A 17548-nucleotide genomic window follows, 5' to 3' on the forward strand; every position below is an offset into this window, starting at 1 on the left:
GTATGCGATAAAAATAGTTTAAATTCTGACAGAAACTCAGAATTGGGTGAGGCACCTTAAGGTTTCAGGATCAGCCCTCTTAAGTATCTAGGGAAGGGTAGCAAATTTGCCACTCTGTAGTAATGCCTCTTTGCCTCTATCTGTGACCTACCTGTGAATTTGTAAATAAACCAAAACTTACATGCACACAAACAAACACAACACCTTAAGGCGCCAGTGTTCCCTAGCCTAGATAAGTGCTGCGAAGTATGAAAATCATAACACTATATTGTCAAGCAGAAAACAATGCAGGTTTGTACAATATACGGAAGGGAGGCAGAAGGAATCGTAGAAATATCCCCTAAAGAAAGAGGTGTGAAAAATCGGCCCAGCAAAACATAAAGCACTTGAAGCTATTCACTCATTAAGTTCAGGCTGCACCACTATAGACCACAAGCAAATGCCCCCTTATGAAAACATTCCTCACAAACAGAAACCAGTACAACAAAGATATAAGACAGAAACTTGCTGTGCTAATTCTCTACTTGCTGGGAGGGTTTTACAGGAAGGACCATCCAAAGCTGGAACCTACCACCTTTGGTCTCAAGTAGTGCAATACTGCCGGAGGGTTCTTTCTAACATCTTATTACCTTGGGTGTGTGAGTTAGATCTTAGTAGTATGCATCCAGTATGGTGTAGTAGTTAGTCAGACTAGGATCTGGGAGACCCAGGTTCAAATCCCCATTCTGCCATGATAAAAGCTTGTTGGGTGACCTTGGACCAGTCACACACTCTCAGCCTAACCTACCTTACAGGGTTATTGTAAGGATAAAACAGGGGTGAAAAGAATGATATGAGCCACTTTGGATACCCTTTGGCAAGAAAGATCAGGGTATATAAATGAAGTAAATAAATAAATCAGAAAGATCTTTTCTTCCAATTGTAAATGGGATAGTCCTCCTGATTGCAGGCTCTCCACTGAAGGGGGAACAGAGGTTTAAGAAAAAAAGTTCAACAACCCTTCTGTTAAACAGATAAAGTAGGATTTATATAATATCTACTGCATGCCAAGAAAATAAAACAGGAAGTTAACTGGGGGGAGGGGCTCATCCACTCTGAATACTTTTTCTTAGATCTTATTTTACCCTTGCCTCTCTTTGTACCACCACCCCCTCCCCGGAAAATAAAAGCATCATCAACCTAATCGATATGGACGCCAATACATCTGATGAAGTGTGTTCTGAATCACGTAAACCTATGATGAAATAAAAATTGCTAGTCTTCAAAGTGCCACTGGAGAATTCTCTTTCACTTAACTATTTCCATCGGTCGTGACTTGCAGTTCCTAGGAGAAAAAGAAAACATCACTCTCCCCAACCTTGCAAACGACACCTCAAAATTGTTCCAGCAAAATGTTTCTTAAGCACATTTCCAACCGAAGACAAGCTCTTCACTTAATACAAGTTAGTTTCAGATAGGCAGATGAGTTGGCATGCAATAGAACAGCAGGATTTGAGTCCAATAGCAACTTAAAAGGCAACAAGATTTTCAGGGTACGAGCTTTCAAAAGTCAAAGCTCCAGATGGATAAAAGATGGGGGGTTTGACCCTCGAAAGCTTATTCTCTGAAAATCTTGAGCTTTAAAGTGCTACTGAACCTATGGTTGCCAACCTCCAGAACGGGCCTGGAGATTGCCAGGACTTACAGCTGATCTCCAGACAACGGAGATCAGTTCCCTTGGAGAAAATGGCTGCTTTGGAGGAAGGACTCTATGGCACTATACACTGCTGAGGCCCTCTCTTCCTCAAACCCCACCCTACCGAGGCTCTACCTCAAATCAACAGGAATTTCCCAACCTGGAGTTGGCAACATTGAATAAGAGCGCAAAACGGAAGTTCGTAAGGACAACGGAAACGAGGGCGTGCGTGGGTGCCGCTCTAGGTTTTTCCTCTCCATGGCCCTGCCGTAGCCCCGATGGCCGCCACGGCGGTCGTGCTGGCCGCAGCTCTGGGCGGAGGGCTGCTCCTCATCGCCCGGCGCCTCTGGTGGGCGGCTGGGAAGGTGGCTGGGAGGGCGTCGATGGAAGGCAAGACGGTGATCATCACCGGGGCCAACAGCGGCCTGGGCCGGGCCACGGCGGCCGAGCTGCTACGGCAACACGCGAGGGTCATCATGGCTTGCCGGGACCGCGGCCGCGCTGAGGAGGCGGCGCGCGAGCTCCGCGCCCAGCTGGGCCTGTGCTCGCGGGGAGGGGGCGAGTGCCGCGGGGAGCTCCTGGTGCGGGAGCTCGACCTGGCCTCGCTCCGCTCCGTCCGCAGCTTCTGCCACCGGGTACTGCAGGTAAACGCGGGGCGGCGGGGGCACTAGCAGCGGGTGTCATTGGAAGCGGGGAGCAGGGAGTGTGGAGGGCTAGGGGGCTGCTGCGGCTGGCATGGTGCAGGTTTCTAGTCATTGAGTTATGAAAGATGCGCCAAATCAATGAATATGATTGACCGCTTTTAGGGTTGCCAGCTCCAGGTCGGGAAATTCCTGGAGATTTGGGGAGTGGGGCCTGGAGAGGGTAGGGTTTGGGGAGAGTAGAGATCTCAGCATGATATAATGTCATAGCATCCATCCTCCAATGCTGCCATTTCCTCTGGATCTGTTTTCTCCAGGGGAACTGATCTCTGTGACCTAGCGATCAGTTGTAATTCCAGGAGCTCTCCAGCTACCACCTGGAGGCTGACAACCTAGCCGCCTCTCTCACTGAGACCCAAGGCAGATTGTGCAGCACAAGTGAATACAATAAAGCTGAAGCGTTTGAGGTCGTTTGTTTAGAGGAAAGGATGGCTGGGATGGGAGATGACAGGTCAAGTCGTACAGTTTGGGGCAGTGGAATGTCCTGGAAGATTAAAATCCAGTGGCACTTTAGAGACAGACAGGATTTTCAGGGGGTAAGGTTTGGAGAGTCAGAGCTCCCTTCTTCAGATGCGAGTAGGAATGGAGATCCTGGAGCCTTTATATCCCAGCCAAAAGTGGGTGGGGTGTTACAAGAGAGGGCATCAGGATGTAAAGGTACAGTGCAGCTTGATTAGAGCAGAAATTAGCATCTGTAGTGAGTGAAGAATCCTGAATCTCTATACCAGAGTGTCCATTGTTCTGAATTCGTGAATGAACTTCATTTCAGCAATCTCACATAGTAATCTCCCCTTGAAGTTTCTCTGTTTGAAGATAGCCACTTTTAGGTCAGCAGTGGAATGTCCTGGAAGATTAAAATGTGCTCCCACTGGTTTTTGAGTGTTGTGATTTTTAGTTTGAGGCAAACTGATAGAGAGAGCTACCCATCTGCCATTTCTCATAATACTAGAACCTGGATTTGCTCCCTTAAGCTGGGGATCAGTGGATTTAGGACAGACTGGGGGAAAAGTACTTTGAAACAGGATGTATAATCAATGTGCGGAATTTGCTACAGCAAGATGGATGTGCTGAGGAGGACACTGTGGTTCTTCCATCTTTAGAGGCACTGTGAACTGTGAACACCAGTTGCAATTAGAAAGAGGGATGGTAAAAGCCTTGCCCTGCTTTGTGGTCTTCTGTCTTCTTGGAGGAATGTGGTTGGCTCATGTAGGAAGCCGAATGCTGGTCTAGATGATCCTTTGGCTTGATCAAGGATGGGTCTTGTTAAATTTCTTTTGTGTTCATTTTCAAAAGCTTCTTAAAACAGGGAGATCTGAGTTGCAGTATAAAAAGACTGGTAGGCATAGATCTGCAGACTATATCTGCACTATAGGAGTGTCATCCTCGGGGTTGTGGGTAGGGCCCATTCGCCTGCCAAGCTGCAGTTGCTTAGTACGGTACAATAAGGACGGCACCATAAGGACTCAGCTTGCTCTTGGCCATTGACAAGATGGGAAGCCATGGAGATCTGTTCTTCCAAGTGATGTGCTTCTGATGTGCTACCTTCCATGTTATTCATGTATAAATTATCACGTACATATATTTTGGGTGTTACACATGTTGGTAAAGCAAAATCAGCTGTGAACTCTAAATTTAAATGACAGCCATTGTGGATCTGGGTGTACGTGCAGGTTTCATGCATTAATTTTCACAGAAGCACTTTCTCTGTAGGCATGCAGTAATGTTTGAGGCGGCCATAAGATACTGCTTTCAGCATCTGAAAAGATGTGCAGGAAATAGAACTAGCAATAATTCTGGCTTTCTATGTCTCCTGCCCTTGCTTCGGAAGGTGATTGTTCCTTAAATTTGTGGCAGTCCCCAAGGAAACCCATGCAAACTTAAAATGGGAATGTTGTTTTGTCAATGGTACTAAATTGTTTGGGGGGGGTATTTGCCTGTGGGGATAAATTTACTCAAAAGAGACTGGTGCCACCTTTGCTCATCCACATTTCTTTCCTATTGGTATAGCTTTTTTTCATGGACTAACTAAAGAGTTTTTATCAAAAAAATGTTTCTCAGAGTTCAGGAAGGAACACATTCAGGCATTACCATGCCTTCACCCCAAGCCAGTCTTCATTTAACAAAAAGTCTCTTGGCATAGCATTTATTTTTCAGTATCTCTTTAAGGCAAGGTATAATCTGATTATTTTTTTTGGCAGGCATACTTGAGATACCTGTAGCCTTTGATTCCGTTGTCAGACTGCATGTTCCTGCAGTCCAGCATAGCCAGTGAGTGTTTCAGTTTAACATAAGTAACCCCTTCATCAGCACATCAAGCATTTTTTCTTTTACAGTGGTCGCATTAGGTCCGATTTAAACATGAAGCTAGCAAAGCAAGAGGGCGTCATTGTGGGACGTTGTACAGGCTCCAGGTCTAGTTTTAAGTGCTGCACAGCAGTGGCACTCGCTTAATAGGTATACTAGCACCTCTGCAAGATCTATGAATCTCTGGTGTGCTAGCTAAGCATTGATTGCAGCACAATTAAACATGACCTTGAGTCAGTTTCATCACAGCTTAGAATCCCAGTTTCTGGGGAGTAAACAAAATTCCAATTATCCAGAAGCCTGCAGCCATACGTCATGGGGAGCCAGAGTGTGTCTCAGACTAGGAATGTTAAAAGCAGGGCTTTTTTTCAGTGAGAACGCGGTAGAACAGAGTTCCAGCACCTCTTGAAAATGGTCACATGGCCAGTGGCCCCGCTCCCTGATCTCCAGACAGAGGGGAGTTTAGATTGCTCTCCGCACCGCTGGCAATTTAAACTTTAAAAAACTCTCCCCTTGTTCCAGCTGACCCAAAGTGACATCATTGCACGGTCTTGAGTTCCACCACCTCTTTTCTCAGAAAAAAAGCCTTGGTTAAAAGTGTCTTCCTCATGAAAAGGGAGGGGATGGAATGAGGGGAGCTACATTTGCGTCTGTCACGGCAAGTTGCGACTTCGGGCAACATCTGAACGTAGCCTGGGCTTTGGTTAGAATTATTACCCCAAACTTCAGAGAGTAAAATTTATGTTACTTGAAAGGGCAGTGATAAAAGATAGATCAACACCTTTTGAGAGGAAAAAATGGCTGTCATTTAGACAGAACGTCTCTCCAGACAGTTATTAGCATGGCGCTACCGTATAACAGTGGCAGGCACTGGAAGCCAAATCCCTAAGCTGGGTTTGCGTTTTCACTGCTTGAAATGTCCCTGGAAGTTCTCTTGTCACTATCGAAAAGCGGCACCATAATACATTATCTTTGGGAAGAGCCGCAAGCTATTTCAAACAAACTGAGTAAAGGATTTCCCGATGAAAACTTCCGATGTTAGAGATGCAGGAGTGCCTCTTTTGTGGGGCTGTATAATGGAAATGGAACATCCTTTTATATTTGATGAGATTCAATGTTCTGGAATAATGGCCAGGATGGGACTGGCAGTTTGCCACAGGCTGGCTGAGTAATTTTGATGAATACACAGCGTATGCTTTAGCAGTGAGATGTTCTCTTATGTTGTGTTCTTTATATACATTTTTTAAAATGGTTAACATTTTTTTCATAGGCTGTGGCATCTACATGCATTTGTCTTGGACTTGACAGCTCACTTATTGAGCCATGCAAGAATATGTATTCGTGTTTGTTTGTGTGCTTGCGTATGTATGTAAGCACCAGGGCAGGAATGCCTCTGTATTCGTGTGACTAATTCTACGGCGGTAGCCATGTTAGTCTGTTGCAGCAAAATAAAACAGGAGTCCAGTAGCGCCCTTAATAGACAGCAAAAATGCACCCCAGCATAGGCTTTTGTGAGTCAAAGCTCACTTTATCAATGTGTCTGGAATGATTAGCAAAGAAGGCGCTGTTTTTAGCCCTATGGCGTGAAAATACAAAGCTCCTACCAGTAAATGTAAGGTAGGAGCATGGTGTTTATTTGCCGTGGCTTTCACTTTGGGAAACACAATTTTCCTGGTTTCTCTAAGGAACTTTGTACCTTTGTTATAAAGACCATATAAAAGGAGGACAAGATCAAAGGTAAGGTGTGGACAAACTCAGGAGTGTTGCAGACGTTGACAGGGGGCAGAAAAAGGATCGCCCTTCCCTTCATCCTCTGCGAGGCATCTGATTTTTTAAAAATCTTACTTTTCTTTTCAAAAAATTGAAGAGTATTCATATGTCCACGTGCCTGACTTTCTCTTTCTCTCTCTTTTGTAAAGGAAGAACCTAAGCTGGACGTCTTGATCAACAACGCAGGGATCTTCCAGTGTCCGTACACGAAGACAGAGGACGGCTTTGAGATGCAGTTTGGCGTCAACCACTTAGGCCACTTCTTGCTCACAAACCTCCTGCTGGGGCTTCTGAAAAATTCTGCCCCCAGCAGGATCGTAGTGGTTTCCTCTTCCCTTTACAAATACGGAGAGATCAACTTTGATGACTTGAACAGCGAGCTAAGCTACAACAAAAGCTTTGCTTACAGTCGAAGCAAACTGGCGAACCTCCTCTTCGCCAGGGAGTTGGCCCGACGCTTAGAAGGCACCGGAGTTACTGTCAATGCCCTGCATCCTGGTATTGTCAGAACAAATCTAGGCAGACACATCCATGTTCCTTTACTGGTCAAGCCCCTCTTCAATTTGGTGTCTTGGGCTTTCTTCAGATCCCCACTGGAAGGAGCCCAGACATCTATTTATCTGGCCTCTTCTCCTGAAGTAGAGGGTGTATCTGGGAAGTATTTTGGAAACTGCAAGGAACAGCTGCTACTGCCTAAAGCCACAGATGACTTAGTGGCAAGGAAACTGTGGGATATCAGTGAAGTGATGGTGGGGCTGCTAAAATAAAGGCCAAGGGGAGGCACCAAATGTAAATGATTTATTTTAAGACCTTGCCATTTCCTGCCTCTTTTCCCTGTTGAGAGGCAGGAAGCACAGTTTTGTGCCTGCGATTGGGAAGCAATCATCGCCAGATCTATAGAAGCTATTTATTCTTGGTATTTAAAAAATGTAATATTTAAAGAAAAGATTTAGAGTATAAGAAAAAAATCCAGTATATTTATGATCTGAGAAAAAGATGTAGCTGTTTAACAAGGGGGGGAATGTCTGGTTTCTAATATATATGCTGGTCATTCAGAGTTTCGTAGTTTGAATCAGCTGTGCATGATGCTGTATTTGAAGTATGTGGCAGCTTTGTTTCTGTATTCTCAAAGGAATGCTGAACATTGACAGGAAAGAAATGTCTTGTGAGCACAATGTTTCTGCTTTGGTGAGCAAACCCAGCACACGTACACATGCAGAGTATGGGGAAACCTGACCCGCAGTGAAGTAACACCATTGCATGCTGGTACGCCAGATACTTTGGGAGCAGAATCCAGGACACAGTTAAACATTTTAAAGTGTTGCACAGGGTACAGGTCAAAAAATGTTTCAGTCTATTGTTGCCTCATCGCTACCCTTCCCCCTAAAAAAAAAAGAGCCCTGTTGAGACGACCCAGTCTTATCAGTCAGGTGCATTTGGGGGGCATCTCAGATGTTGGCTTAAACCTTGACATCTATTGCACGTCTAGGGTAAAGCTTGCTGCATTGGAAATGCTCACCCAAAGGCAGATGCTTAAAAGCTGTTTAGGTATGTCAAGTCTGCACATATTAAGTAGATGATTTGTATTTCCTGAAATCCGCGACTGATTTGGGTAAGCAGGCCTATGCAGCATAGCCTATAAGCATTGCTGAAATCTACAGACACTGCCTTGACATAAAATATGTAAGAGTGGGAGGTGGCATAAGGTTCTTCACAAATGCAAGAATTCACCTGTCCAGAGCCGTCTCAAAGTTTAGTATTCCTGAACCCTGAAATCTTCCAAGAAATTTTTTGCTAGTATATTAATAAAGGTGAAAGGAATACCATATTAAACCGGAAACTGAGAACTTGGCCTCTGTGCACATAATCAGAAATAAGTGAAGTCACTGAAGAAGTATGTGTAAACTACAAGCTCCAAACCACCTAAAGTTGCCATCTGTTACTCATTATAGTAGTACCAAGTGGTTTCTGTGGTCTCAATGAGCGTGCTTCCATTTGACAACTTATTGCTGTTAAAGACATTGAGTTAGATCCCAGAGTGCCCTTATGTGAGTGAAAGAGATTTCCATACACACACAGAAGTGGGGATGGCAAGATTCGACACCAGTAGCACCTTAAAAAGACCTACAAGATTTCTAGGGTATAAGTTTTCAGAAGTCAAAAGCTCCTTTGGTCAACCTTGACTCTTGAAAGTTTATACCCTGGGAATCTTGGTGGTCTTTAAGGTGCTGTTGGACTCGACTCTTGCTTTTCTACTGCAGATCAACATGGCTACCCACCTGAAACTATCTTCAAGGGGAGGAGAGTCTGCAATTTCTACTGATTTATTGCTAAAGATGAAGCCCTCACCTCATATTGCATTGTTCCAGAGCCTCAGGAGTAGCTTTTTGGATGAGAGAAGATAGCTGCAGAAGACAGGGAAAAGCGGGGAAGATCTGTCGTGCGGGGGGGGGGGGGGGACCAGAGCTTACAGTTCAATCGAATTGAATTAACACTGATCCTGTTTCATAAAAAATATGCTGTAGTGGATCTGGGGCTAGTGCGTAATTGGTCTGCAGTGGTTTCTGGCTTCCTGCCCTAGGAATGTAGCCTAAGTCTTCCTGAGCCACTCTATTAGAAGTTGATGTCAAAGATTGTGTGCTTGTTCACTAGGACTGGCATGATTTTTATATGTATACACACTCACACACACACTACTAAATGTGTCTAAACTTGATTTGTATTACACCAGCTAGAAGTTCTCTATATAGACTCTCAGAAGTTTTATTTACATAATTGTGCCTCATTTGTTTTTCTTAAAAAGAGGATGTATCTGAAATTAAAAGTGTAACAAAATGACGTGTCGACATTGTTGTTTCTTTTTTAAAAAATGAGGTTGCTGAAAAATGTTTAATTGGGATAGAATAGTGTTCTCATGGAAACTAAAACTTTATTTTCGCAAAATCCAACAGGGAGGTTGCCTAGTTTAAAAACTTACAAGGAAGCCACAGGCCTTTTCTGTACCAAGGCCCAAACGGAGAGTGTGGGTTGGTGATGGTACTTTTGAGAGCATGTGTGTTCTGACTGCAATGTTCAGTGGTTTTTACTTGTGAGTAAGCATGCGCAGGAGTTTTTTGTTGTGCTCTAAATCCTAAACAGATTTATTTGTAAGTAATTCTCCTGGGTTTCATTGAAGCGCACATCAAAATCAACATGCGTGGGGCTACAATGTGCTGTGACAGTTGTGTATAGTTGTGGTGACATGGCCTTATCCCATTGCCAAATAGACCCATAACAACTCATTCTACTACTGCCCTGTTTGCCTAGGCATTGAGTCTACATAGAATGCGTCAGTCACTCCTGTCCTACCACTTGTCTCTACTTCTATATCTGCTGTTGCAACTTGGAGCCATTCTTTAAACTGCAGGTGTGCAGTATGCAATATCTGCTTTATTTAAGCTGATTGTGAAGTTCCAAGTTGGGGGCAAATCACTTTCTTCACAAAGTCCCTGTTAAGTGGGTAATAGTCACAGGAGGTTAACAAGATACTCCAAACCAGTTTCTTTAAAAAGAAACTACTGGCTTGGATCCCACAGTAAATCTTTGCTGACGGAAAGGATTTCCATCAACATAAAGGACTTCCTTACCTCCCTCTTTCTGCTGAAGCTCAAAAAGCCCCCTGAAATGCTACTTTTGGGGGGGGGGGAGGCAGGAACAGCATGTAGGAAGAGTTGAATGCCTGCAATGGGAGGCGGGATTGGTGAAAATTGCTCCCTTTCTGTTAGCAGAAATTCTCATGAAGAAAAAACGATTCAGGCCTATAGTACTGTTAAACAGTTTCAGCAAATTAAGCATGTGGATTCTGAAGTTAACATACAGACTTCATCATACTTGGTCATCATTGCAAATTACTGTATCACATCATAGTAAATTAATTTCTTTCCAAAGATGATCCTAGATATTTGTCATTCTTAACTGTCCCTCTTTAATAGGCATTCGTTAGCTGCACCTCCTAAAAGATTGTAGGGCTACCCATTCAACCTACTCTATTTATACCGGTTCTTTCCTAGCCCACTGACACGTATAACAATTTTAAATAATAGGCCTTAATATTCATTCTGATTTTTTACATAATAAAGCCAAAATGTACCTTTAACACCTAGAAAACAGATTCAAAGCTGTGGTGAAGTGATTTCATCACAGTTGTTTCTCTTGGAATTGTGTGTGTACATTCACAAATCTTTCAGACATTAGTATCTTTAAACTTTGGCTTGTTCACTTGCCATGAACAGGAGAGAGGCTACGATTATATACTTATCTGCCTAGGTCATTTTTTTCGCACCCTTGTGAGGAACTCAGTACAGTCTGTGTGGTTCTCCCTCATTCTCACAAAAATCCTGTGATGTAGGTTATGCTGAGTGTGACTGGCTACCCAGTGAACTTTATGGCAGAGGCCGCATTTAAACCTAGTTCTCTCAGATCATAGTCCCACTAACCACTACACCACACCTGCTCATGCAATCTAAGAGCTATGTCAAGCTCTATTTTTATTCTCCCCTCAAATCTATGATTGCTCTTTCACTCTTGCAGTGATTGCTCTTTCACTCTTTTAAACCTCCACACTTTCTGGATGCCATAGGTTGGGCTGCTGTGATGTCACAGTAAGAGTTTTGCATATGGGAATATTGTAGCCCTGTAACTGCCATTGGTTTTGTGGTTATGAAGTCATAGTTAGGTTTTGGAAATTGGGTGCAGTGAAGGAGGGGATCTTATAACTGAAACTGTGGAGGTTGTGATAAGTTTTAAAAAAACAAAACCCTAGCAACAAAGCTCATTGGCTTTTGAAGAGCACATCAAAATTGCACTTTGGGGCTTTTTGATGAAAAGCAATGTAATATTGGGCTGCATGTGTTTGCATTGTTCATTTCTAAGGACAAGCTATGGAATTGTTGAAATAATGCCGCTTCTAAGTAGTAGGTTTAGAAACAGGATGTTAGGAAATGAGTCTTATTTCCTTCTTGAACTACCTTGGTTCCTTTCTGTTGAGGGTGGTGTAAAACAAAAATAAACAGATTCCAAAGGTATTTCAAATACGTTTAAATTATGCTGTCAGCCTTATGCCTTGCCTTTCATATAAACCTTTTTTCAGGATGATGTTACAGGCATTCTTCACCTGGCAAAACACTGAGAAACTTAGCAGAATCTCATGATTGCTGAAAATGGAGCTGTTGTTTTCCATAGGAGAAAAGGGCATCATTCCATCTCTTCTCCCAGCAACCAACACCATGACCACTTCCATTTCTGCTTTTACTGGCCTCAGATCTAAGTGCTTATATATGAATAGGTTCCAAACATCCTAAGCAACCCCTAGAAAGGAATTAGGGGATGGGGAAGAACCCATGTTTCCAATCATTCCTGACAAAATAAGCAGAGCAGTGATTTTCCAAGTTCAGCAAGTGTCTTGTTCCAACTTCTTAACTGTGTCTAATGTGACTTCTAAAACACTAGATATTGTGGTGAAAACAGATTTGAAGGTGGTTGGGAATTAAGAAAAGCAAAGAGTTCTCGAGCTGCACTGGGGCAGAATGCTCTATATTCACCCAAAGTTTGTGCTAATAACTTCTCAGGGAACAGGGAAATGACCGTTTTTGCTGATTTTCCTTTCTCACAGCAGCCACCAATTTCAACCCCCATGGTTTTTCAAGGTGTCTAATAAGCCATAGTAGAACAATTTTTGAACGCTGTGGGAATGGGGAGGAAGGAAAATTCACCTTTAATGTTCTTTTTCAAGCCATGATACTCATTGCAAACACTTCAGGATAGCATGCTGGTCATAACAAATAATAGCTCTACATGACCTCTGCAGAAGAATGTGCTTCACTGATCACCCTAGAACCATTCCCAGCAGGAACTAGCATCTTCCAATGTAGCTCAGAACACAGCCAGCCTTCTAAACTATTGATCCACTGAGTTTTTCCTCAGACTACACAAAGACAACAACAGACCTTAAAGAAGGCGAATGTCGGCGGGTGGTTAATAATTGAATGGGAGAATGGGAATGGGAGACCTCCAACGAAGACCAGAGTTGCAGAGGCAGGCAATGGCAAACCACCTCTGTTAGTCTCTTGCCATGAAAACCCCACCAGGGGTCGCAATAAGTCAACTTTGACTTGAGGGCACTCGCCACCACCAATGTTTTGGAGGATCCATTCGGGTGTAAGTCCCATGTTATTCAATAGTCTTTACTGAGTCCCAGGGAAGCGTCTTTAGAATTGCAGTCTTCCAGGGCTTTTATCAAGTTTGATTAATTGAACAGACTACTTGCACTCGCGCACGCCCCGCAGCACTTTTCCTCACGGTGATTGACTGTCAATGCTCGGAGAGCACTACAAAACAAACCAAGATGCACATTCCTTCCTAAACTGGTCTACTCAGATATAAGTCACATGTTATTCAATAGTGCTTACTCCCAGGGAAGTGTCTTTAGATTTGCTGCCTATAATTGAAGTCTGCACATTCCCCCTTCCAAACATTTCCAAAGCCAATAGGCGGGAGGAGTCTCCCCTTGTGAGTATCCAATTGGCGGGGAGTCAATGCCATTGCCTGGGTAGTGATGGGCGGGGGGAAAGATGCACTCATGCATATTGCACACATTCCCCCTTCTGGTCAACAGGTTAATTAATAATATAAAGGCTCTCTCCCCTTGGGTTCCGATTGGTGAATGCTGTTAAGAAAAACAAGATGCTGCCATGTGGGCCCAGTGTCTGCCTGCCTGCTGCCACCACTGCTGCAAAATAAGAGCCAAAATGAAATACACAAACTTTTTGATGGGAAGGCGTAGCTATAATTTGGTTTCCTGGATTCAGTTCACTGTTCGAGAAGCAGCTTTAATGAAATGAAACAGTGGTTTCTGGGTGTATTTCCAGCTTGTTTGTTTTGTTTTGCCTACCCCTATGAGATGCCTGTGTTAAATATCCCCCCTACACTTAACTAAGCATTCCCCTTCCCCTCTTAGGAAAGCCTAACATCTAAGTAGCCAGACTCTTTCATAAATAATGAGTACAATCCTTTTTTCCAGTAAGAAATGGCATCATATTTATAGCATATCAAAGTATAAAATTACTGCAGTTGGTTTATTACACTGCAGCTGAAAGCTGAAGAATGTCAGCAGGGCAGTTAGAGCTTGCACCTATCTTATGATTCTGGGTAACATCTTAAAGATCTCTAGATGGAAGCTGTCACAGGAAGAGATGTGAGAAACTCTTAGCTTTTGACTGTGCTTCAGATAACTCGTACTTGTTCTACCCAAGCACCATACCACAAGCAGACTTCCCCCCTTGTTTCTACAAGAACTCCTCCATATACCAGCCCTGGCTTATCAGGAGATGAGTGCTCACCCGGACCATCACACCAAACATCAGTTCTCACAATGTAACAGGCTAACCAGAATCTGGTGAGACACCAGTGTTATTTATTAGGCACTGAGATATTCCTTCTAGAATAAGAACAGTTATCAACATGTTAACTGAAAACTCAGCAGAGAGGCAAAGAGAGTTTCTATGAAACGAGTTAAAATGGGAGAGGCCATTCCCTGGTACGTATGATTTTCAGATGAGATTGACAGGCCTTCCTGTCTCCAAAATGGAGTTTGGTGGGCCAAGCTCAAATCCTTCACAGCTTCCAAACTGGAACTGATGCTTTAAACATTTCTTGGAATTTATCCCTGGTGGGAACAGTGGGGAGTAGAAAGTACCTCTATCACACACAAATTACTGGCAGTTACTTTTCAAAACAAGAACAAAATCCATACAACACCTTTTCCTGACCAACCAAATTAGCTAATTTGTTTGGTCCAATAAAAAATATTATATGGCTTTTGTTCTTGCTTTGGGAATTTTGCATGGACCAATACGGCTGTGCGATTTTTTAAAAAAGCTGTTTCTAGGTCTATGTATGTAGAAATAGGATGTGCCAAGGTAAAATTTGGTTGACCCGTCAGTTTGTGTTGCCTCTGATCCATGCATCTGAAGAGCTTTTTTTGCATTGTGAAAAGTACTGTTTTTCTGTCAGTACGCATCACGCTTCTTTTGGAATCCAGAAGACCGGATCCCTGGCTTTTATTAAACTGATTAACTTAAACACAACACTTCTATCATGAGTTTGGACCTTTCAGCAAATTGAAGCCACTTGCCAGTACTCCGGAATGAGTGAGCAAACTCACTGCTTCATGTTGTTTGTTTTAAAACTGTAGCGGGGCATAGCTGTGTGTTTGCGCATGGGCTTAACAGAGGGCTCTGCTTTATATCCACAAATTACAACATTGTTTCTTGTTCCTTCTCATGTACTGATCTTTTGTTCCTGACGTTTCTTTTGTGCCGCTGCCATTTTGAAGAAGGATCGTAATTGTTTACTGCATAGAGGGGCTCTCACTCGCTTCCACTGAGCTCACTGACAATGCCAAAGAGTCTTTTCTGACTTTTCATCAAGAGCAAAATTGGATTTGTATTCTCCCTGTTCTATTGTATATTTTTCTGCCTTGGCCGGTCCTTCTGTTTTTGACATTGTAAATTAAGGGTGTGATGACTCCAGTTGGTCCTCCTCACACAAGGGTGGGCCTGCCTTCAAATCCAACCTAAAAGCCAAACCAGACAGGATGAGAGGGCCTTAATTTGGGCACAGTCCTTCATGTTTGAAGAGGCTTAGTCCTCCCTCAATTTTCCCCCCCTGAGCTTAACCCTCCCCTCAGCTTATATTTATTTCACTGGAGAAAACATAATATTGGTAATCTAGTGTTTTCCCCAGTGGGAGGAAATAACAGCTTCGGGGTGGCATCTGAGGGTCAAGAAAATAACACAAGTGAATGGCTAATTCTCTCTCCCCCATAACATAGCCCTGAACCATATCAACTTTCAATGGCTGGTATCTACCACTTAAAAACAATCCACTGACAGGACTCCCAATTTCATCTAAAGTCTGACCTATACATGCTGCAGAATGAAGTAGTCATAGATGACAGAGTGCTGAGGTGATAAAGTGGACTGTACCACTTTAGATTATAACAAGATAGTGAAAACATTCCTCTAGATTAATAATTCCCTTTAAGAGGAAAGCTGGGAGAGCATGGAAAAGATTAGGATAGTATGTGCTACTTTTAATTTGCAAGGATTTTTTTTTACAAGGGCAAATAATTCAATCCATTTTACTGCCTCAGAAGGCTATCACCTTGTTCAGCTGCATGTCTAGACCAGATCTAATTTAATCCTCAGATGGTCTAATAACTTGATACTCTGATGTAAGTTTTATTGATTCATTTACTTTATAGACAAGATTCCCAACTCTGGTTTGGGAAATTCTTGGAGATTTGGGAGTGGAGCCTGCAAAGGGCACGGTTTGGGGAAGGATGGGACCTCATCAGGGTATAATGCCATACAGTCTACCCTCAAAGCAGCCATTTTTTCCAGGAGTTAAACCAAAAAGCTCGGAGGTACTAATCCTTATTAAGTATAAATTATGTGAAATTTAATAAAGTGCTAGGTGCTAAAAACAATTTGTGCCAATCAATATCATAAATACTTCATAAATAACAATTCATCTATGACAATTCATAAATAGCCAAAGAGTTACAGAACTAGCAACAGTGTAACAGTCCATATAGTACATTCAAATATTTAATTCAGAAGTCCAACCGGTGAAAAGTCCATATCCAAAATTTCAGATGTTATTTCCAAAATACAAAATCAGGTGGAAAACGACCTGGAGCTGAATCTCTTCTTCCAAGAACAGCCAAAATATCAATCAGGTGGAAAATGACCTGGAGCTGAATCTCTTCTTCCAAGAACAGCCTACGGGTCTAAGAGCCAAGCTACAAGTGACGCCTGACACAGGTTGGACACTTGTCAGCTTCCCTCAAGTTTTGATGGGAAACGTAGGCGTCCTGGTTTTACAGCTTGGCTCTCCATTACAGCTGCAAGACCAAGATGCCTACATTTCCCATCAAAACTTGAGGGAAGCTGACAAGTGTCCAACCTGTGTCAGGCGTCACTTGTAGCTTAGCTCTAAGCCAGTAATTTTGGCTTATGACAGTGCCTTCCCCTATGCAAGAGGCTTATCAGGGGAAGGCACCTTGCGCCAGGAGAAGGTATTGCTGTGGGAAGAATAGATCCATGGAATCCAGTCCATTCGATTGCCATTATACAAGATCCCTTCAGTGGCAGTAGTGTAAAACAGAGGAGGCCACCAAGAATCTTGATTAAAATCATGATGTTTCCCAATAAATCACTAGTTTAGAGAAAGATCAGAGACATTTGCAGGGCTTGCTTTTGCTATGGAAAGTAACTGATTTATTGCCTCTTGCCTGGAGTAACTTGAAACCAGCCCCATTTGAATCGGCTCGTCCTGTACCACACAATGCAAACCTTGTACTGTAATACTAACAGCCATTCAAAACACCAAGCCAGCACAGCATCTATACCAAATACTGGCCTCAAGGACGTGACCTAAAAAATTTGGGTTGTTTCCTCCCCTCAATTTTAATTTTTTTTATTAAAAAAAATCTGATTTGATAAAGAGTTCTTCTGGTGAGCTCAAAAATTGGCACACTGTTGTGTCCCTTTGGGTTGGGCCTAATAATAGGTGTTAAAGGGACTATGTTCTCGTTTTTGTGACTTTTACTTTGGGACTGACACGGCTGTAAACAACTTCTGCCAAGAAATTGCCCAATGGAAGTCGGTCCTTGTATGACCTCACAAAGCAATTTCATTCATCCCAGCATTTCTTCCTAAAGATTCTCTTCATTAAGCTGATTACAGCAGCCTGCACTCAGTCGTGGGCCTTTTCAGCAGTGGCCCCTGCCATGAGGGCCCAGCATGCTTAAAATGTATGGAAGGTAACAAATCTACTGATTTTTAGAAAGCACTATATAGCGCTGATGTTTATGGAGATATTTGTAGGCTGTTGAAATCGGTAACAAACATTTTAATAAGTAAAAAATAAAACAAAAGCAGATGAAAGTCAGTACTGCTAGCTAGGTTGCTTAAAACTTTTAATTCATTTTACAAATTTTGACCCATAATGGAGGCTGTTTTCTTTTTCAGCCTTTTGCTCCAAAAAACTCCTTGAA

At 42.9% G+C, this 17548-nt stretch overlaps 1 protein-coding gene across 1 annotated transcript; it reads left to right on the forward strand.

The window, feature by feature from the left end:
- Positions 1-1909: 1909 nt before the first annotated feature.
- Positions 1910-9288, forward strand: RDH14 (retinol dehydrogenase 14). Its single transcript, XM_054975155.1, has 2 exons — positions 1910-2319; positions 6600-9288. Exons 1-2 carry the CDS (start codon positions 1954-1956, stop codon positions 7215-7217), a joined length of 984 nt encoding a protein of 327 aa, XP_054831130.1. The 5' UTR covers positions 1910-1953; the 3' UTR covers positions 7218-9288.
- The last annotated feature ends 8260 nt before the right edge of the window (positions 9289-17548 follow it).

This window comes from Eublepharis macularius, chromosome 1 (assembly GCF_028583425.1).
Source record: "Eublepharis macularius isolate TG4126 chromosome 1, MPM_Emac_v1.0, whole genome shotgun sequence".
Taxonomy (NCBI): Eukaryota; Metazoa; Chordata; class Lepidosauria; order Squamata; family Eublepharidae; genus Eublepharis; species Eublepharis macularius.

Excerpts from the sequence above, each read along its gene's own strand:
- RDH14 (XM_054975155.1), top strand. The coding sequence starts at position 1,954 with ATGGCCGCCACGGCGGTCGTGCTGGCCGCAGCTCTGGGCGGAGGGCTG. Across the intron at positions 2,320-6,599 it reads TCTGCCACCGGGTACTGCAG|GAAGAACCTAAGCTGGACGT; the intron begins GTAAACGCGGGG and ends TCTTTTGTAAAG.